This window comes from Trachemys scripta, chromosome 1 (genome assembly GCF_013100865.1).
Source record: "Trachemys scripta elegans isolate TJP31775 chromosome 1, CAS_Tse_1.0, whole genome shotgun sequence".
NCBI lineage: Eukaryota > Metazoa > Chordata > Testudines > Emydidae > Trachemys > Trachemys scripta.
This window is the reverse complement of record NC_048298.1, coordinates 331234027-331255482: the sequence shown is the minus strand read 5'-3', so window position 1 is coordinate 331255482 and position 21456 is coordinate 331234027. Positions and strand designations below refer to the sequence as shown.

Sequence of the window (21456 nt, the reverse complement as noted above, 5' to 3'; positions counted from 1 at the left end):
TCTGTATTGCAAAGGTTATATTTAGCTGTAAGTAATCAAATTAACATGTTTTAATGGTTATCACAACCAATGAGATTGAACTTTTCCTTGGGAAAATATCTAAACGTACACATGGAAAACATAATTAAAATCAGTTGTTTAAATCCAGGGTTTCTGCCTGCTGATTTAAACTAGGGTGACCAGACAGCAAGTGTGAAAAATCGGGACGGGGGTGGGGGGTAATAGGAGCCTATATAAGAAAAAGACCCAAAAATTGGGACTGTCCCTATAAAATCAGGACATCTGGTCACCCTAATTTAAACTGTGATTCAAACAAGTGGTTGAAATCAATCCGTCCTGCTGACCCCTCTCTTGCCCTGGAGGGGGTCCCTGAGGTCGGGGGTGAGGCACATTAGTGGGTGGTGAGAGGGAAGCGTGCGTTGCTGCAGTGCATGCAGTACCTGTTTGGTGGCGAGGTAGTCAGCGTCACTGTCCAGAACAAGGAAAAGCAAAGAATAAATATGTAAAAATGAAGGGTTGGATTTAAAGAGCAAACACACGGGGAGAACTTCATGTAACTGACCATAATGATTTAGATTCCCATCCCCCTAAGCCTTTGCTCCTGTGGGTAGACCTCACTCACATGAACAATGCCATTGAAATCAGTGGGACTGCTCTCCTGGTGCGCGTGACTCCCACCCATAAGGGTTTCGGACTCTTACTGAGCCCAGACCTGAAGGTCTAATTGTTAGGGGTACCAAGCTCCACCAACTCCCATTGACCTCAGAAGTGTCATGGGAGTTAGGGTGATCAGTTCCTCCCAGGATCAGGCCTTCAGGCCTTGCTCAGACAGCACTCCCATTGAAGTCAGTGATCCTGACTATGGGAATTTGACTGAGTATGGCCCTTAGGCCCAATCCTGCTCCTTTGATGCCAATGTCAAAACTCCCATTGTCTTCTATCGGAGCAGGATCTGCTTCTTGAGGACTGTTGCCAATAACATGCTTAGAACCATCTTTAACATTGCTAAACCATGCCAGAAATATACTTAACGCCTCTAAATCATGCCAGTATCATGCTTAGAATTACCTATAACATACGTAACCCATGCCAGAAACATGCTTCATGTAGCTAAATGCCAGTAACATGCTTAGAACCACCTAATCTTGCCCATAACATACTTAAACAGCTATTAATAATTTATTAACCCTTTATAAACCATTTAAAAATGGAGTCTTAATGGAGCCTGAACTTAAAAAAGGTAATGTGTAAAGACCAAGGCTCATGTCTCTAGTTGAACCAGTGGAGATCTGTTTCTTGCACAGCAGTGAAAAATGTGGTTTTGACTTCTCTCCCCCTGTTTGATTTATTAATGAGATCCCTTTTGTACTTGCAGTGACAGCCCAAGTTGTTTAAGGTTTCCATCTCTAGAAGTCTTGTTGCTGGATGACAATGATCTTTCTCACCCGAGCGTCTTTGTAAGCCTGGCTAATCTCCGCAGGTAAAGAAACCATCATGCCGCAGATGTTTACAACTTCTTTTGGCACACTGCCCGGCTCTGCTCGCTGCTCTTAGTAACACATTGAAACTTAAAAAAAAAAAAAAGTCTTTGTAACTCATTTAGGGTATTTTCCTTTCCACTTTGTGTAACCTTGGGAACTGTAGGTCAATGAAAACAGCCTCAAAGTGACAATGTCCCCCTAGCTGCCCTACAATAAATGGGTGGGACGTAATTCAGAATCATGCCAAGTGCTTCTGCTCATGTCCCAAGGCTCAGAAACGATGGATTGGAGAGGATTGCTCTTCCCATTTTCCTTCCGTGGATTTAACTGCCTCAGATGGGCCCAGGAGGTTATTTCAGTCCATCTGAGTTACGGGAGCCAGTGTGAAAAGTCCCTTTGATTTACAATCATTAGCTATTCATACAGCCCAGTAGTGGAGTGCACTGCATTTTAGAGGCATCTGAGTCGAGGAGATCAGTCAGTGCAGAATCAGGCCCCAACCCCTCGCCAAGAGGGGGCCACCTGCTACAGTAGAATCGTGGACACACTGGTGTGGTCTTTACACATGCTGTGTGTTATAGAACAATAGGATTTGAGAAGGTTTTTGAAGGGAGACGGGGCTTGTAGGGGGCATGCAGCGGAGCAGGAGGGAGGAGGAGAGCTGAGTGAAATCTTTCAACGGAAACTTTTTTTTGATGAAAAAAGCAGATTTGGGGCACAAATTTGTGTTCATTTTGCCGAATTGTTTCAATCGTAAACAACCAAACAAAGTAAAATCCAAAAAGAAAAATGGAAACGTTTTGCTTTGACATTTTAAAGATGAAACATTTTGATTTTTTGCTTCAAAATGACTTTTTGTTTCTAACTTTCCTTTAGTTTTTTTTTTTTTTTTTTAATCAAAACCCTTAAACCATGGTCAAGATTGAAAGGCTTGGTTTGGAAGTGTTTGAAATGAAATGTTCGGTTAGACCTGAAGCAGTTTTTTCCCCCTAACTTTTTTATTTGCTGCAAATTAGAAAAAATGTTTTTGGTTCAACCTGAAATAATTTTTTTCAATTTTTCGGAATTGCCATCAACCTGAAAACTCTCCCAGCTCCAGTGAGGAGTGCGTGAACAAGCCAAGGGGAGCTGGCAGGAGAGCATTTTATAATAATACCCTGCACTTCTGTCACACTGAATGATCTGAAAGCCCTGTGCAAACATTCACCAGTCAGACACCACAGCACCCTGTGAGTTGGCTAAGTGTTGTTATCCCCATTTTACAGGAAGGGAAATTGAGTCACAAAGCGGTGAAGTGTCTCATGCAAGAGCACTCAGGCAGTCAGTGGCAGAGTTGGGACTAGAATATAGCCACTGTCGGAAGACAGGCTATTGGGCTAGATGGATCTTTGGTCTGACCCAGTATGGCCGTTCTTATGTTCTCTGATTCCTATTGCTGACAATCACTAGATTGTATTTTTTTGCAAGCATTTTGGAACTGTAACTGGCCTGGAGGTGGTGGTTTGGTCTGAATTCAAAGAGATGCTCCATATGTTATTGTTCTTCCTCAGTGCAGACATTCCTGGCGTAGAATTTCATATTGTCTGTGAAGTTCTGAAGAGAGGTGGACGGCCAGACTGGGTTGGGACATGGGATTAGGTATTAGGAGCCCTTGATTTTATTTCTGTTTCTTCAACAAATTTCCTTTGTGACCCTGAACAAGTCAGTTAATCTCTTGGGCCTCAGCTTCCCCATCTGTCAGTTGGGGATCTCATGCGTACCTTCCTCACAGGTTAAATTCATCAATGATTTTAAGCTGCTATGGAGGTACAAAGCACTGTTCTATTCTTACAGCAGGATCCCAATTACCCAAACCCCAGGATCAGCACCTCCTGATTTAACCAACTGCCAGCCCGTCTTCCTGCCTGAGCCCAAATAACTGAACACACGTGGGGTCACTCAGGCTACAGAGCCCAGTCCTGCAAGACGCTGAGAACTCCCATAGACTTCTGTGGGAGGGAATTACCCTCAGCACCTTACACAAGCGGGCCTGTGATTGTTACCTTAGCGTATTTCAGCATAGATGAAGAGCTGTGGGAGAAGCAGCTCTCTCTGAAACCTTCATGTTGCATTGTTCTTGAGAAGTACAGCATCCACGGAGGCTCAGGGACAGTTTCCCACTCTGGGTGCTAGTAACAGGGCTTTGTTGCATATTGTGCAATGGTAACTTTCATTAGGCTTCATGGTCACTTCCTCTTCTGATCAGCCTGAAGCAGTTAAACCTGGACAAGAATGGGATTGCAGAGGTTCCTTACCTGCATCAAATGGAGAATTCCCAGTTCTCCCTCCACCCACAATCGGCAAAGATGGGCACCAAGGCAGAGCCATGCAGCTTTCCGTCTAGATTCGGACAGAAGCACGAGCAGCCGCTGCAAGCCGGGGCAGGGCTGCAAGGCCAGCTGGTGACGGAGAAAGAGCAACTGGAATACTTAATTTTACAAAACCACCAGGATCCAGACAGGACAGGTAACAGCTCCGCCTTTCATTCCCAGCTCTCAGGGCCTGCTCCTCTTCTTGTTGAAATCAATGGGAACGTTGCCATTGATCTTAGTGGGAGAAGGATCAGGTTTCTTAATCCGCGGCTGAGCCTTTCCAGAGCCATGTATCAGAAACTGCACGCCGTGATTCAAACAGCAATACCATGGAGGATAGTGTGTGTGTGTGTGTGTGTGTGTGTTATGGGGGAAGAGGGGAGAGACTGGTAATTCAGCCCTTCATTATGAGGTCAGACAAGGTCCCTTGTGGCCTTAAACATCTATATGGGGTGAAATCCTGGCCCCATTGAAATCAACAGCAAAACTCCCATGGGCGCCAGGTTTGTATAATTTTTGGTGGTGCCCAGAACGGGTCCAGGCAGAGCCATGCTGTCCATAGGATGGATCGGGCCAACTGGCCAGGGCCCTGCGCTTTGTGGGGTCCTGTGCTTCAGGGGGACGCAGAGTCCAGGGCAGCCTGGGGAGGTTGCGGGGAACCTGGCGCCGGCAGCAGCAAGCCACCCGGCCCCAGCCCGACCCGCCAGCTCCTGCCATCACTCAGGGGAGGGGGCGGAAGCTGGAAAGAGGTGGGGCAGAGGCTTGGGGGGAAGGGGTGGAATGGGGGCAGAGCAGGGGCTGGAAGAGGCAGGGTGGGGGCTTGGGGGAAGAGGTGGAGTGGGGGGAGAGCAGGGGCGGGGCACGCTGGGGCCGGGTTGCTCGCTACTGCCAGCGCCAGGCCCTCCTTTATCCCCCCAGGCCGCCCTGGACCGCGCAGGGCCCCTATGGACGGGACAGCTCTGAAAATATAAGCCCAAACTTTGGTGGAGCTGGGCCCGCCTTCCTGAATATTGGTGGAGCATAGGCACCACAGGCCCATATAACTTGCCGCCTATGCTCCCATTCACTTCAGTTGGGCCAGGATTTCACCAGTGGATTACAGTGCAACCAGCACACCCAGTATGTTGAGGCCCTGATCCTGCGCCCTTGACATCAATGGATGTTTTGCCATTAGGCCCTGAGTAGTACTAATGGCTCTACTTGTTGGCAGACTCAGCCAGAGGCTGTGTTCGTCATGAAGACGGTCTCTTCCAGGCTCAGACTGACACTGCATGTATCCCTTCCGATTCACCTAGTTATGGGATGGGCCAACACAAAACACAGCTCCATTATGATTTATTTATCATTTGTATTGTCACAGCATCCAAGATGGATATTTGCTTAAAAAACGAAATTGAAATGTATTTGACATTTCACTCCATCTAAGTATGTGAATCATTTTTAAAATGAAAAAGAAACATTTTCCTAGTAAGGACCAATAAAAGTACAAGCTGCTTGGAGTAATGAAAATTCTGTATAAAAAACTTACAGTGCTGTAGGGGGTTTTAACAATTAATTTATCACACATTTAAGGTTGCGGTGGAGGGAAATTTCAAACTTCATGACTCTCAACCTTAAGATCCTTGCACTGAGCCAGGACCCCATTGCGCTAGGTACTGTACAGAGAACAAAAAGGTGGTCCTGCCCCAAAGAGCTGACCGTCAGAGTCCCATGCAGTGGTATTTAGAAGCCCGTGATTTGTTTGTGTTTTATTACAGAGGTTGTTTTCACTTCGGTGTCTCGAGAACCACCACTGCTGGTAAGAATTATTTGCTGGCTTATAGAATCATAGGACTGGAAGGGACCTTGAGAGGTCATCTAGTCCAGTCCCCTGCATTCAAGGCAGGACTAAGTATTATCTAGACCATCCCTGACAGGTGTTTGTCCAACCTGCTCTTAAAAATCTTCAATGAGATTATGGTCTAGGATGGACATTCCAAAGTTCTCCTCCTCGGGGTCTTCTCTTTAGGAGCATTAGCCTCTTTCTGCCTTATTCTTTAGAAGCCCTTCTGGGAATGCCAAGGCCTTAGCAGCCTGAATGATTTATGATCAGTAGCCTGCCGTAGCCTGGAGTCTTGTGCAGCTAATTTTCACATAACCTGTGAATGTTTCAGCTCTTAAATCTGCTGTGTACGTTTAAAATAAACCTGTATGCCATTTGGGTGTATAGTGCTCCCTACACAGAGTGGAAGTGCGTTCTAACAGTTTCAGTGTCAGGTTGAGCGGAGTCCAGAGTTCTGTCCTACCACTGCCAGTTTATTACTCTGTGATCATGGTCAGGTGACATAAGCCATAATTTGGCAATTGGGTGCCTGAAGTTAGGCTCTGAAATCTGTATTTAGGCATTTAAATCAGTGGCCAGATTTTCAGAGACGCTAAGCACCCACAACTCAGCTTCGCCCTCTCTCAGGTTATATCTATGCTTCAAGGTAGGGGTGAAATTCCCATCTTGAGGAGCCATACCCGCGCTAGCTCTGATCAAGCGAGCACGCTAAAAAGAATGTAGCTGCGGTGGTGTGAGCAGTGGGAGGGGCTAGCTGCCCTGAGTATGGACAGGTATGTATTTGGGATGGCTCACCCTTCCTGCTACTCGCTGTACTGCTGCAACGCTCAATTTTTTGCATGCTAGCTCACTTAGCGCTAGCATGAGTATGTCGGCTTGAGCTTGGAATCACACGTGTGCACGCACACACGTAGGAGAGAGAGTAGTTCTGATTCCATCCAGTAGGGGGCAGTTCATTACCCATTTGTATTTGAAAATTCTAGAAAATTCCACACAAAACTCCAGCATTAATGCAACATGCAAAAGCAAGTTCTCTCACGGCTCCCCTGGCTGTAATGGATTAGTCTTCATTTAAAGCTGATTTAATGCACATTTCTGTTGCTGTTTAAATAACACACCTGGTCCTATGAACTATCCCAGCAGGAGCATTTTCTGAGGAAAAGACTCTCTGTTAATTTCTACTACTCCCAGGCACTTACGCAGTGCCTTTCATGCAAAGGTCTCAACGGGCTTTACAAACACACAGCAGTGAGTGAGAAAAAAAAGTTAGTATTGTCACCAAAACGGTTGTGCCATTCAGTGGTTGGGGCGGATTTTCCTAATATGATCATTCCACTCTCCTTTCAGGCAAGCTCTCATCAACAGTGATAAAATATTGAGATTTAATCCATCCTCAGTAGACTTCAGGGTTAACACCTCCTTGAGATGGAGAAGGGTCTGAGATGGGGTGTTCACCCTGCAACAGCACTGAAGGGGTTCAAGTGACTCAGAAGGGCCCAATTCATCTTATAGGCCGCACCTGTGGGAGAGTCTGGCTTGAGCTGGGGCAAAAATCAGTACTTAGTCCTGCTAGTGAAGGCAGGGGGCTGGACTCGATGACCTTTCAAGGTCCCTTCCAGTTCTAGGAGATAGGATATCTCTATTAATTATGATTGATAAGCACTAATTGAGGTGCAGGAGCAAGCTGGGCTTGGATAAAGCCAGAAGTTGAGAGCAGACGGGGGGCATCAGGAAGAGTCTACAGTTGCTCTCTGAGCACAGAGAGGTGGGTAGAAGGAAACCCAGTGAGGAGCAAAAACCCTGGTATTCTGTCCCTGATGGAGGGGGTTTATCCCGAGGAGTTGTGGGGAGAAATAGCCTGTGGAAGGCAGAGGAGGAAAGAGCAGCGAGGATTGATACTGTGCAGACCTTGGCTGCTGATTTTAGGGTCCCTGAACTGGAACATGGAGTAGCAGGCGGGCTCAGTTCTCCTACCTGCCACTGGGGAAGGGGCACAGACTGGGAATTATAGAGCACTGCCTGAGACGGCCCCTGGGCAGATTGTCGGGTGGGACTTGGCTACCCTGGAAGGGGAAAACTGTATAATGACGTAGCCAGAAGGCTGAGTCACAGAGAGCACCCCAAGTCCTGGAGAGCCTGTGGGGCGTGCGAATGACAGACAGAAGGGGGCACCAATCCATGAGGAGGTGTCAGAGCAGGGAGTGAAACCCGTTACAGGGCCGGTCACACCTCTGATAGCTATTGGTTTCCAGGCTAGCTGTAGGCTCAAGCAGAGATCACAGCAGTGGCGTGTTTGGTTCCTATCTTGAAGGTTTTCAATACAACTATCAGGTTAGAGTTTTAATTTATTTTAAATGAACACTTAGATTCTGGAGCAGAAGATGCAATCAGCAGGGGAAAGTACCAGCTGGCTGTGCTGCCTAGAGCCAGGCCAATATGAACCTTGCAGATATAATAACGGCAACACACCTGACCTGTTACAAATGGGGAAACTGAGGCGCTGAGAGGTTAAGTGATTTGCCCAAGATCTCACAGTGAATCAATGGCAGGTGTGGGGATGGAAGCCAGGCGTCCTGAGGCCTAGTCCTCAGTGGTAACCATTAGGCTTCGTGCGTTCTCTCTTTCCTACTCGGTTCCATTCCATGAGTACTTTGCTGGTCTTCAGCGAGTGTGGACTTTTTATGGTAACTGGACTGGATTTAGATGTCACCATGTCCTGGAGATTCCCCTGCGGCAGCTCTGTCTGTCTGTCTCTCTCTCTCGCTATTCCCCCTCTTTCTGTAAGGATGTTTTCATGGAGGGAAACGACCATTCATGTCTCGCCGACTCTGGGACTCTCCCTGCCAGTTCCAGGAACACCTTGAGCCAGGAGTTTATGCCCCCCCTTCCAGAACTGCGCTATCTGAGCCTGGCCAACAACAAGGTGAGTCAGCCCGTGTGGTTACAAGCTGGTGCTGTCCGTAGTAGTCAGGGTGAAATCTGGGCCCGTCAGGGGACAGGGGAGCCATTATTTTGCAGCTACATGCAACCCCTCGGTATGCTTTCTTGGTGGAACTGGAAATACACTCACCACGGAGACTTGCCGTGGCCTGCTGTGCTCTGCTGTACCATGGGACTGTAAGAAACTTAGAAACCTCTGTCCCCTTGTTCTGTCCTAGACACTTGCTGTCCCCACAGTGACTCCACTCCTGGCCTGGTGGCAGGCTCTAGGATTGAGGCTGTAGAAGGCACTGGGAGGCAGAGGTAGGGCCTAGGGCATTGCACCAGCGTCAGGAGCTGGAGGCACTGTGTCTGCCTCTGGGGGTGCTGGAGCAGCACATGGAGTGGTCATGGCTGCTCCTTTGAAATCAGTGGGCTCCAGCTGCTGACTGCTAGTGGGCACAGAAGGGCGGGCGTAGAGGCCACCCCTGCCCCGCCTCCTCTGAAGCATCTGGCACTGCTGGTGGTCTCTGTGCTCAGAGAGTGGGATTGGATTGTGCCAGTGCCTGGTGCAATGGAGGGTACCTTCCCCTTCCCCCCCCACGCACAATCAGCTGTAGTCGCAGAGTAGTACTAAGACATCACCGCTCTAAGGGTGGTAGAGTGATCCAGTCTGGCCCTCTCTCTTGCCTGGCTGCTACATGAGTGCTGGATCTTCCTGGTCAGACTGCAGGATGGCTGATGCTCCCGGGGAATTTGCCCGGGGAAAGCCTGATGTAAATGGAATTGTTGTTCATCGTGTTATAAATTATGATTGCAGATATACCCTCCTCTTTGCTATGGAGGTGTGGCTCATTGAGACTACACTTCCCAGCATGCATTGTTCCAGGCTGATCCGAGCTGCTGGACTGTGAGAAATGAGGGTGGTTGCACCCCAGCCCTGCCGTCAGTGTTTATTCGGGAAGAACACTGGCTGTGCAGTACACGAGCTTTGCCCCTTAGAGAGCGTTTTTTCCATCCATAGATCTCCAAGCACTTTACAAAGGAGAGCCAGAATCATCATCCCCGTTTTGCAGATGGGGAAACTGAGGCACAGAGCTGTGAAGTGACTTTCCTAAGGTCACCCAGTGCCGGAGCTGGGAATAGAACCCAGGGTCTCAGTCCCAGCGCAGTGCTCTACCCATTAGACAGCACCGTCCTCTCTGTCCCCAAACGGCTGCCTCAGGGATTCAGCCCATCGGTACCTTTATGATGACAGTAAAATCTGAATGAAAGAGAGCGCCTCAGCGCACGCGAACAGGGCGTGTGTGGCTTTGTATTTTATCTTGCAGATCAAAAACGAGGAGGACCTGCTAGCCGTGGCTCTCTTTCCCTCTCTGACGGAGCTGACGTTCCATAGCAACCCCCTGACCACCCTCAGGAGCGGTACGGGACCAGCCAGGATCCCTGAGGGGTTTGGCCCTTTAACAAGAAGGGAAACCCACAGGACCTCCTCCTGCTTCCTGGGAGTCGGTAACAAAACTCCCCTTGAGGTGCAGGATCCATCCATTGCTCCTCGGTGCTGCTCATTTGGAAAAGGGGCTATTTCCACACATCGCTCCAGCGCCCTTTCTTCTGACAGCTGGCACGGACACAGGAGTGGAGGTGTTAGAGCTGCTGTTACTTTAAACCACTGGCTGCCTGCTCAGATCAGGGAGAAATCCCGCTGGCCTTAGTCTCCGTGACATCACTAGGGTGATATGCAGGTTTTCAGTGTCCTGGGCCAGAGACGTGTCTCTTGGGAAGGGTTGGCAGGCTGCACCATTGCCCACCAAGACTAGCCTGTTACAGCTCTTGTGCTCTCCTGGACTCTGCTTCTGTAGCTTTAAGCCTCTCCAAAGGCTGCAGGGAGGAGGTAAGGCCTAGCCTATGCCCACACAGCGGCCTGGGGGGAGCAAGCCCTGCCAAATCTAAGGGCTGGTCTACACTGGGAGGAGAGGGGGGTGTCGATGTAAGATACACGTAGCTGAAGTCGGCGTATCTTATTTCGACTTACCTCCCATCCTCACGGCACGGGATCCACGGCTGCGGCTCCCCCATCGACTCCGCTTCCGCCTTTTGCACTGGTGGAGTTCCGGAGTCGACGGGAGCGCGTTCGGGGATTGATTTATCGTGTCTAGATGAGACGCGATAAATCGATCCCCGATAGATCGATTGCTACCCGCCGATCTGGCCGATAGTGTGGACGTACCCTAAGGCGTGCGGAGCTGGAGCTTAAGGGACTTAGGTGCATGACTCCACTGAGTTTCTGGGAGTTGGAAACTGAACTCCTTTAGGTTGCTATGCTTAGAGCTCCCGTCTCCTAAGTCCCATTGCAGTGACCAATCAGCTGCTTCTTGCTGATAGCACAGTGAGGACTGGGACAGTCCATCCCCAGCTGCTGCATCTCGGCGTGGCTCAGTGGAGCTACGCTGATTTACACCAGCTGAGGATCTGCCCCGATGCTTTTACACATTAAAGCTTCAATCCAGCAGCAACCGCTGGAAGCCAGAGGTGGTGCTGGCTCATTGTCCCACTGCATGAGTCAGTCCAGCCCCTGCTAGCCTGGAGAGCCTTGTCGTGGAACTTGCTTTCTGCTGCCAGAGTGCCGGGACAGATACAGCTTATTTTAACGCAGTCCCCTTGTTTGGCAGGTGATCCACCTTTGCTAACCAGTTTCCTTCAGCACAGACTGGGGATTAAGCTAATTAGAAGAAAGATTTCAAAACTGGAGAAACCGCACATCTTTATTCCAATCAAGGCCAATAGGAAGGTATGAGAAGATCAGCGTGGTCAACGCAGCCTTGGTCCCAGTGAAGTCAGTGCCAAACTCTCATTGACTTGCATGATTCTGACTGCTCCTTGCTCCCTAGCACCTGGCTGACCCGGCGTTTCTAATCACTAGACAACCTTCAGGGCGCAAACCATTAGCGCTAGTCCTGTTACCTATTCAAAGAACATGTACACGAAGAATGGTCCAATGATTGTGGCCTCCCCAGTGGTACGTCTGATCCACCTCCAACTCTTAACAGCGGAGGAGGAGTTCACATCAGCCCAAACCAAACACTGCAGCAAAAAGTTGCAGTACTGATGGAATGGTGCTTCTCTCTGGCAGAAAGCTGAAGCTGCATGTTGTTCTGGGTGGTGGAGCGAAGGACAATCCTCATCCACCAACCACTAACGAGATGGTTTGAAGCTACACACAAGCTGCTTGTTCATGCCAAATATAGTCAAGATATTGATATCAGTAGGCACTGAGAAATATGACAGGCTCCTAGCCCTGGTGATTTTACAACCCAAAGAGTTTACTGTCTAAATAACATACAATCCGTATCATGGCCCCAGTTTAACAGAGCACTAAAGCACATGCTTAATTTTAAGCAAGTGCGGAATCCTATCTCTATTAAGCACTGCAACCGGGTAACGTGACTTTCAATATAATTACATGGGGCTCCTCCATGTAGTGAACCCTGCAGAGCATGCGGGACCCGACCCTCAAGTGAGAGGGCTTCGGAGGAGCACAGATGTCTCCATCCCATGGATCCAGGAGAGCCGTAGAGATGGGCACCCCCTGATATATGGAGGCAGGAGCTGGTCTGCATGAATGACTGCTGCCCTGCTGGCCTCTCTTTCCTCCTGGCACACACTTCCTAGACTGTAAAGCCAGAAGGGACCCTCATGATCACATAATTTCACCTTGTGTGTAATGCAGGCCACAGACTTTCTCTCCGTGATTCCTGCTCTGTGGCTCCAGCAGGGTCTGAACTGCCGTTGGCAAAGTCTACCTCAGTAGCAGGTGGGGGACTTCCAGGAGTTAAGGGTGCATCAGGCATGATTTACTCCTTACTGCATCTCTTGCAATAATGAATAAACTTCCCCTGGATGTCCAGCAAGGGCTGCTTCAGCCCGACATTTGCGGTGTCCAGCAAGTGCATCGCCAGGGAGTTGACTGAAGACAATTTGCTTCCCAGGCCCTGGCAAAGCCTAGCACGTTCCTGACACGCAGCTCTCACTACCTGGCCTGGGAGCTGTAGAATAAAAACATTCCAGTGATAATGGCAGCTAAATTCTGCTGTGGCTGAGCAAACATATCCCATGGATTGCTCTGGCCTTTAGGGATGGGGCTCAGTTATTATAACCAGCTTAAAAATGGATCAAGGTGCAGAGAAGGGCTACTAGGATGTTCTGAGGAATGGAAAACCTACCTTACGAGAGGAGACTTAAGGAACTTGGCTTGTTTAACATGACCAAGAGAAGGCTGAGGAGAGAGATGATCCCTCTCTATAAATACATCAGAGGGATAAATACCAAGGAGGGATAGGAGTTCTTTATGTTAAGCCACAATGTGGACACAAGAACCAATGGATATAAACTGGCCATCAAGAAGTTTAGGCTTGAAATTAGGCAAAGGTTTCTAACCATCAGAGGAGGTGAAGTTCTGGAACAACTTTCCAAGGGGAGCAGTGGGGGCAAAAAACCTAACTGGCTTCAAGACGGAGCTTGATCAGTTTATGGAAGGGATGCTATGATGGAACTGCCTACAATGGTGTGTGGCCCATCAGTGACTGCCAGTAGCAAAAATCCCCACCAGCTGGAGATGGGACACTAGATGGGGAGGGTTCTGAGTTTCTACAAGAATTCTCTTCCAGGTGTCTGGCTGGTGGGTCTTGCCCGCATGCTCAGGGTTTAACTGATTGCTCTATTTGAAGTCAGGAAGGAATTTCCTCCCAGGACAGATTGGCAGAGACCCTGGGAGGTTTTCGCCTTCCTCTGCAGCATGGGGCAGGGGTCACTTGCAGGTTTAAACTAGTGTAAATGATGGATTCTTGGTAACTTGGAGTCTTTAAATCATGATCTGAGGACTTCAGTAACTCAGCCAGAGGTTAGGGGTCTGTTGTAGGAGTGGGTGGGTGAAGTTCTGTGGCCGGCAATGTGCAGAAGGTCAGACTAGATGATTACAATGGTCCTTCCTGGCCTTAAAGTCTATGCGTCATACCCTGATGCTGACGTTGGCTGTGTCTGCATTCAGGCCCTGCCTACACACACACTTTATTTAGTAATGCCACCGCCCCCCTTCCAGGATGGGTCAGAAGTCCTATAGGGCGCTCAGTATTTGTCAGGGCTTAGAGAGCTCTGAAGGATCGGCCTTTACTTCTCTTCCAGGTAACATCTCATGTCCCAAAGGTTCCAAAGCAGCCGCTGATGCTAGAAGCGCCTCTTGAGTCCTCCTTTTGGAAACTCTGGTCGGATACAGAGGGGGGTAAACTAGAGGAGCCTGAGGAAGGATCACATAGGTTGAACCGGTCTGATCCTCTGCCGCCGATCAGACCATCGTCAGCACAGCAGCACCAGGAGCCTTATGACGACGCCAAAATGCTTGGTAGCCACAGGGAGGTGCCGGAGAAAGAGAAATGTGATTCCAAGCTTGGGCCTGACAGCGCTGGAGATGACATTGCATTGTTCTTTCTGACTCAGGTGTGTGAGCGTGTACTGTGTGTCTGCCTAGTGAATTATCTGGCATTCGAGAACCAAAGGCTCATCCAGACATGCTCAGACAGTGGAAATGACCTTTGTTTTCTAAAAGAAGAAAGCCTGGCATGCATGTAACTGAAGGTTATTATTCATAATTCTTCCTCGACAAGCCAGCTGGAAATAGAAAGTCCAGCAGGAACAAGTAAAACTACATGCACGGCTGGGGTGTTAGTGGAAACCAAAAATCAATTCTCTACTTTCCCAGTCGTGATTGCATTTATAAAGGTAACTTGGTTGCAGGTGGACTAGATGGTTAGGCGCTTGGTAACTGACTATAGAACCTTGCCCTTGCAGTTACTGGTTCAAATCCAGACCAGGTCATCAAAAATCATTAATGTCTAATGGCTCTTCGCTGATGTGTGCGAAACGAGTTGGTTGTTGCTTTTCTCTTCCCACTGGGAAAGTGACCACATCACAAAAACCATTGGCACCAATTGATTCCCTTATTAGAAGTCTCAGCAGAGACCACATTCAAGGGACTACTTGTGCTGGAAACTGAATTCCCACCTCTCCTCTTGAGGTGTTGGCCCAGATCTGGACTGAGGTGCATTGGCTGGGCAGAATGGTGACGTTCTTGCAGTAACACCTACAGGCCCTAATTGTGCTGGGCACTGTATGCACATGTACAAAACCGTCCCCAACCACAGAGCTTCCAATCTTTGTAGGCCGCTTCCTATTTCGCACCTGGCCTAGGGGTAGACTTCAGCCTTCTGAGTGCTCGGGCTGGTACCTTTCATGGCACCAAATTCCCTTTCAGAAGTGACGAGGGCAGCTTTCCAGATACCCTTTCCCCAAAATGGAGCCCTCACATTGTGTATGCGAGTAAACGTGGTTAAAGCTGAGTGTTCCGAGAGGGAATGTGGTCTAGTGAGAGCAGGGTACCAAGCACCAGCACTGCTAACTTCTGTTCCCAGCATTTCTAGTGACTCTCTGTGTGACAATGAGCAAACTCCCTATTGGTCTTCGGCCTGGTCTGCACCAGGATTTTTCTGATCTGGAATGCCCGGTGATGGAAACAATCACGTAGACAGGGCTGAGATGAGCTCAGGTGTCGTTCCTACCTGTTGTTTAACCTTAAGGTTGGATTGTGGTAAGAAGAACTAAGCAGGTCTTAGCCTTGTCTGAAAAATCCCCGGTTAGCAGGGATAATACAGGCTTCTCCAGAGGTGTGGCAGGTAAATTAACGCTTGGAGAGTGTGATGATATTAGAAGCTATACTTTAATTATGAAATATTATTATTACAATGCATTCAATTAGGAAATCTCGATGCATCAAATTTGGATGTTTAGAGGCAATTTCTACCCTCACGTGAGCCCGAGTACCCCGAGGGGCTATGGCGTTGCAGTTGATGTAGCTGGTAGAATTCGTCTCTGAGAGATGTGTGTCCGATCTAGAGTTTGGGTGGGGTAAAGGCAGGTTTGGGGTGAGTTGCTTTGCCTGTTGTAAATCTTTTCCCCTGGATGTCTGAAGCTGGATGATGCGGATGACATCCCCAGCTCCGTTTGGAGACATGAACTGGAGGAAAGACAAGGGAAAAGGAAACACAAGCCCAGGACGTCGGGCAGCTGCACATATATTCCCACGAAATATAAAGGCTATGAAGAATTGCTCCGTGTGAAAACTGACCCTGAGTTCATCGAGCCAGTGGGTAAGTCAGGGAAGCTAATTTCTCTTGCTCAGAAATGCTTGTTCTGCAGGTCAGATGAGCTGATGGAAACATCCCTTCTGACCTTGAAACCTCTGAATCTGAACCTGCCTTTGAACTTTAGGTTAGCAGGTGTAACTGGGAAGTTGAACAGTCAGTGGAAAGGACCATGTTCCTGAAGTGCCCCTCTCTGCCCCTGAGCAATGTTGGTCTTAGACTGGTGCCTTTGGAGTTTTCCACAATAAGGGTAATGTTCACCCCTGGGCATGGGGCCAGTACATGGTCTTCGTGTCATGTAAGTCCCTCTCAGCCCTAAGAGGCTGGCCCTGAAGCAGGGGTGCATTCTGGGTAAGTGGAGTGAACCAGATCCTCCTCTGGCCCGGAATCTTATGCATATCTTTGCTCTGAAAGGCCGTTTCCTTTGGCTAGTTCGGTACAATTCAGTCTGCCAGCTTTTGAGCCACCCAAGTATGAAAAAACAGTGGTTAGTGCTGGCAGAGCCAGCAGGAGCTAGAGGGCCCTGTGCTGCTGCAGGGTCTCATACCTCAGTCTGAGACCCTGGCCCCCTGGAGCCAGTGAAGGAACCCATGGCCCGTTTTGTAAGCAGAGGGGTATTAGGCTTGGAGTCCTGGGTAAATTCCTGCTTCCCAGGTTCCCCTGCACTTTCAGCTGGCTATGGTATTCTCCACTTCCTGTGAAAAATCCTGTTCTCTCCCAGGCTGGGCTGACTGCGGTTCTGATCCATGCAAGTGATGCATTGTTTTTCATTGCCAACTGCACCCTGAGCCGGGTGTCTGACTGGCATGCCAGAGCTGAAGCTCCCGTCTCTGTTTGTTTGTTTATGTGCCAGTGACCAGCAGAAGAAATTGTCTGTATTCCCAGCCCAGCCAGATCTCCAGGGGCTGCCTTGACCCCGTACCGCACTTCAGGCTACAAAGCAATTGGGGCAATGCCGTTTTCTCAGTGGCTAGCCAAAGCTGAGGTCCAACTTGCCCTTGGGAACGTTACCCTTGTGAACAATCATTCTTTAGCCTGTGTCGAACCCGGCGTATAGTGTGGATTTTAAATAGGGGCCAAGTCCTACTCCAGAATGGGCTGTCTTTGAGTGGTGAATGAGGTATATAGTCCTGCAGTGTCTTGGGTACATAGCTTGTAGATCCATTGGTTAATGGCAGTGTGATGAAAGCAGCTAAAGAGGATTTCTTACCCGATTAATATGCGAAGGCTCTTTGAAGAGGTCGGTAAGTGCTAAGTATTACTGTAATTGTCAGCTGCAGCAGGGGGTTTCCTCAGACACACCTATTTCCCTTTGTTCCTAGGAATGCAGCAAAACGTCCAGGCGCTGAGGCGTGCTCTGAAACAGCCCCTGGTGTATCGTGACTCGAAGGCAAGGCTCGACAGTGTGCAGAAGCCGTATGTGCCCAGAAAAAAGAAGGTAAAACATTTAGGCTTTGATGGCAGAACAGTTATTTTTGTTCTCTGTCTATATCTGGAACCAGAACTGTGGCTTCAACCCCTGCCAAACTGGGCTCAGAACTTGCTAATGGACTCAAATGGAAGCCCTAGAGTTGAATGTCCCCCCACTCAGGTCTGTATCCCTGAGCCATCTCTTATTAAATCCTTCACCTCTCTTCATGGCAGGCTCCAAAGTTTTGGCCCAGTGCTATCAGATGCCTTCTAGTCTAAGCGAGTGGTTCCCATCTCCCGATATGTCGCGTGACAGGCTTCGGAGTCTGGTACAATAAGCTTCCCTTATTCCTGACTGAAGAGTTTCTGTTCAGGGCCCCAGCCTATTGCTCATCTTGCCTTTCGTTCTGTTGGGTGGACTCTTTCTCCACCACGGACCATGGCATGCTCCAGACCCCCACCTTGCCCTTACAAAATTATTCCAAGCTTAAGCGTGGCGTGTTGCGGGCAGTTTGAATGGGAACTTTTGGGCATGGGCTCACCCCCACTTAATCTGGTACCTGGCACAGTTGCCCAAAAAGGTTGGCAACCATTGGTTTATGGTTTATTGAGGAACTGTCCATCTCCAAAATGTTGACAGTAGCCCACCAGGATGGGTAGATGCTACGGAGTAAATTCTTACATTGCAGTAGAATGATGTAAGAGCCATGCTACTCTGTAACTGTACATCGCACAGCATTTTAGGTACAAAGGGCAACTGAGAAACATGGACCTGACGGAGATTGGCACGTCTGAGACAGATCTATGACCAGCTTTGCTCATACAGAGTCGAGCACTTAAAAGGGATAGGCCATGTTTCCAGTGAAAGCGCAGCTTGCCAAACATTGCAGGGCAGGGTAGGAGGATAGTGGACATGGACCATCACACTTGCTTGTCATTGTCTGCTTTCCTTGTAGATGGGGAGACCACCAGGCCCTCCGTCTCAAAAGACTAAAGCCGAGGCGCTGGAAGACATCCTCCTAGCCATGAGAGGCAACATGAACATCATAGAAGTTCCACTAGGTATTTCCTAGGGATGATTTAGTTGGGAATTGATCCTGCTTTGAGCAGGGGGTTGGACTAGATGACCTCGAGGTCCCTTCCAACCCTGAGATTCTATGACTCTATGATTCCCGTCCCCTGCATTTCTGCTCACTTGCATGCAAAGACTGTGATAGGACAGACCTGTGCAGAGGTTGGAAACATCTGCATTGTGACGTATTTGAAATTAAATGTGTGGTCCAGTGACTAAGGGCACTGGATTTGGAAGTCAAGTTACCTATGTTCCACCCTTGATTTTTTGACAGTGACTTATGGGTGACCTTGGAAATGTCCCTGATCCGTGCCTCAGTTTCCCCATCCCTCTAGGAGGTGCTGAGAAGCCTGTAGACGCTGACAGCACTCAGCATGTTATAGAATCAGACCCAGGACAGCCAGGGTGTGCACCATCCTCCTTGATGTGAACCAGGAACTAATCATGAACTGGGCCCTGCTGCCCTCTGTTTCCTTAAACTAAATGGAAAATGGCTTCCCAAAGTGGAAAAGTACAAAAGCTGGTAGTGACCAGAGTGTAGCTTCTGGACTAGCCACGCACTTCCCGCTGCCGGTTAAACAACACAAGCCAAGCAGAGGCACCAGGTTCAAATTTCCACTCTAAAGTCCATTTGTTGAGGTTCTATAATAGAATAATCCTTAGAACAGGGGCCACAGCATCAAGCCCTGTAACTGACCTTCACCCCACTCCTGTACTGCAGTCGTTTGACAGAGGAGGGAAACAGAGGCAAAGGGAAGTGACTTGTCCAAGGCCAGACGAGTTGGGATTTGAATTCAGGAATGCCAGGGTCCCAGTCCAATACCTAGGCAGTTCTCTAGCTCCAGAGCAGAACCTTTCATCCTCTACAGTTTGTTTGTGCTTCCGACGCATCAAAACCTAACGCGTGAAGAAGCGGTCCCGTTTGGAAGTAGTTTAGTGAGAGAGGTTCTCCAAACAAGGTAGCTGGTGTCCAGCTATCTATGGACTAAACCAGTTTTACTGTATGGGCCCAATCCGTGCAGTCCCTGTTGCCTACAGTAGGAGCTGCGGCTGAGTTCCCAGCGTAGGATCAGACCCGACCACGTTTTCTGTATCAGAGATGGGAGGGAAGTAGTAAAGATCAAAGTCAGTGAGATTTTAAAAGACCAATTCCAGGGGAAACATAGTGAGATCATGCTTCTGATCTTCCCCAGTGTCTGTTTTGCAAAAGAAGAAATCCAACCGGAAGGAGTATCAGGAGGCTCTGGGGTTGATGAAGGAATTCCACAAGAAGTACAAGGCTGCTTTGGCAACTTCCAATAAGGCGATTTGCAAGGAGAGTGTGAATATCCCAGCGCTGGGGCAAAGCCCAACTCAAGAAACTTTTGTCGAGATCGAGGAAAGTAAATCAGACTCTCTGCCTCAGGATACGGATGAGAGCGAGAGCCTTAAACATTACCTATCACTGGAGAAAAGTTCATCTCGTAAGAGGAGCGTAGTGACATTTGCTTTGTAAATTGGCCTGTGGAGAACAGGAACTTCCCAACTTTTGAGTTTCTTTCTAGATAGATTTTTGAGTTAGTTTTATAACGAGGTTAGTGCACTTTTAGTAGCGAGGGTTGAAAATGCAGCACAGTGAAACGGTTTGTGTGTAACATACCAGTACAATTGTGCTCACTTGAGTCCACATAGTTACAGCTGCAATCAGTGAAATAAATAGCTCACAAAACACCTGGTCAGTTATTGCCCTGCTCCTGCCAACGGCGAGGCGTCTGCCGCTGTAACGTGGTTATTCTGAAATAAGGAATCCAGCTGGCTCACATGTGGCAGGTGCGCGGGCAGCTGGTACACTGCAGTGATTGACAGGGCCCAGTGTAGCAGAAATCCTTTCATCTATAGATGGGTAACAGCAAGGGTGGCTAAAGGCACTCAGAGACTGTGCAGTATGTGGGTGGGTGTCCTTTATAAAGTAGTGAAAACAGAGGGAAGGGCAACAAATGGAGCTAGTTTCACATGTTGCCATTCTAACTTTAGCTCATCTTAACAGATCATTAATTAACCCTGCCCGGTTAAATTTACATGGACTATGAGTTCTCTTCCCAGGCCGCTCACACCTCAGACTACCCAGTCCACATGGATTCTGGACCTAGGAAACTAACGCATTAAAGTACTTGTATTTCTAGCATAGATAAGCAAGGTGAGGATTCCACTCCCCGTAACTGAATCATTCTGAGCTAGGACTAGGTAAGAACTCAAGACAAAAATATTAAAACAGTTTCTAAGCAAAACAAATTATACTCCAGCGCATGCATTTTTGGCATGTGTTTCATGGGTCACACCTGTAGCATAACCCCTCAATCATGCACCTGCTTATTGGTTGTGTCTCTCAGTCTTTTCCAGAGCAGCGGGGGGGGGGGGGGGGGGTGTATTTGTGAAACATGTGAATCTGATACACTTGCCTTAGAACTGAAGAGTGTAACTCAGGTCACTGCTGGAAGCTCCAGCGTTCAGATTTTAAAACAAGTTACTAACCATTCGCTCCTACGGTGCAAGTACAGCTGCTGCGGAGGTCACCTTGCCTTGGAGTACAGCAATAGCCCAAAGAGATTTAAAAACATTCTACATAGCTCAGAATTGAGTTAGGAAATCAATGTGTGGGCTTAGTCATCTTTAAAAGTAAAGCCCTTCCCCTCAACTCCAGAGGTGCAGCGGCAGGGGGAAGGAGCACCACTGTCAATCAGTAACACCCATTGCTACAGTGGCTGTGGAGTTGTTACAGACCTGGTTGCAGCAGTTTGACTACCCGAATGGGCTGTGTTCGTACTGAAGTACTTGGTGCAGCACTCATCAATGCAAAGACTCATTTTCCTGGAAGAGGCAGCTGTTTGACAGAAACAAGCACAGGGCTTGTGGGAAGTGACCGGGGGACGAATGATGAAAAGAACCAGAGTGGCAGTGGGGGCCAAATCCAGCCCTGAAGGAATTCCAGGGCACTTGGGCTAATTTACCTAAAACTCAAAATGGGGAGAATGCTCAACATGTGCAGTGTGGAAAGACTGTAAACCCCCTCGAAGGGGAAGATACTATTTCCACTCGGCAAGCGGAGCCGGCAATACTGCATCCAGGGCTGGTGGCCACCTTTTAAAGGGGACGTTGAAAAGTTGGAGCGAGCACAGAAGAGCCATTAAAAATGATTTGAGGCGTGATGAGAGAGCATAATCTGTTTACT

General features: G+C 48.6%; 1 protein-coding gene and 1 long non-coding RNA gene across 3 annotated transcripts in view; both read left to right on the top strand.

Moving 5' to 3' along the window:
• The window catches only part of XRRA1 (X-ray radiation resistance associated 1), a 48083-nt gene extending 27525 nt beyond the window's left edge, over positions 1-20558 (top strand). The window contains exons 7-17 of one of the 2 annotated variants that reach the window (XM_034759117.1): positions 1376-1480; positions 3727-3986; positions 5590-5630; positions 8440-8577; positions 9905-9998; positions 11246-11364; positions 13755-14066; positions 15595-15772; positions 17089-17204; positions 18133-18238; positions 19442-20553. In XM_034759117.1, the coding sequence (XP_034615008.1) occupies positions 1376-1480; positions 3727-3986; positions 5590-5630; positions 8440-8577; positions 9905-9998; positions 11246-11364; positions 13755-14066; positions 15595-15772; positions 17089-17204; positions 18133-18238; positions 19442-19743 (1771 nt within the window). In that variant the 3' untranslated portion in view covers positions 19744-20553. Of the gene's footprint in view, positions 1-1375; positions 1481-3726; positions 3987-5589; positions 5631-8439; positions 8578-9904; positions 9999-11245; positions 11365-13754; positions 14067-15594; positions 15773-17088; positions 17205-18132; positions 18239-19441 lie in introns of both variants that reach the window. The other variant, XM_034759118.1, reaches the window with a different exon arrangement.
• Positions 5674-8431, top strand: LOC117871287. Its single transcript, XR_004644195.1, has 3 exons — positions 5674-7210; positions 7359-7360; positions 7447-8431. It is a non-coding gene; the product is annotated as an uncharacterized LOC117871287 (long non-coding RNA).
• Positions 20559-21456: the final 898 nt, after the last annotated feature.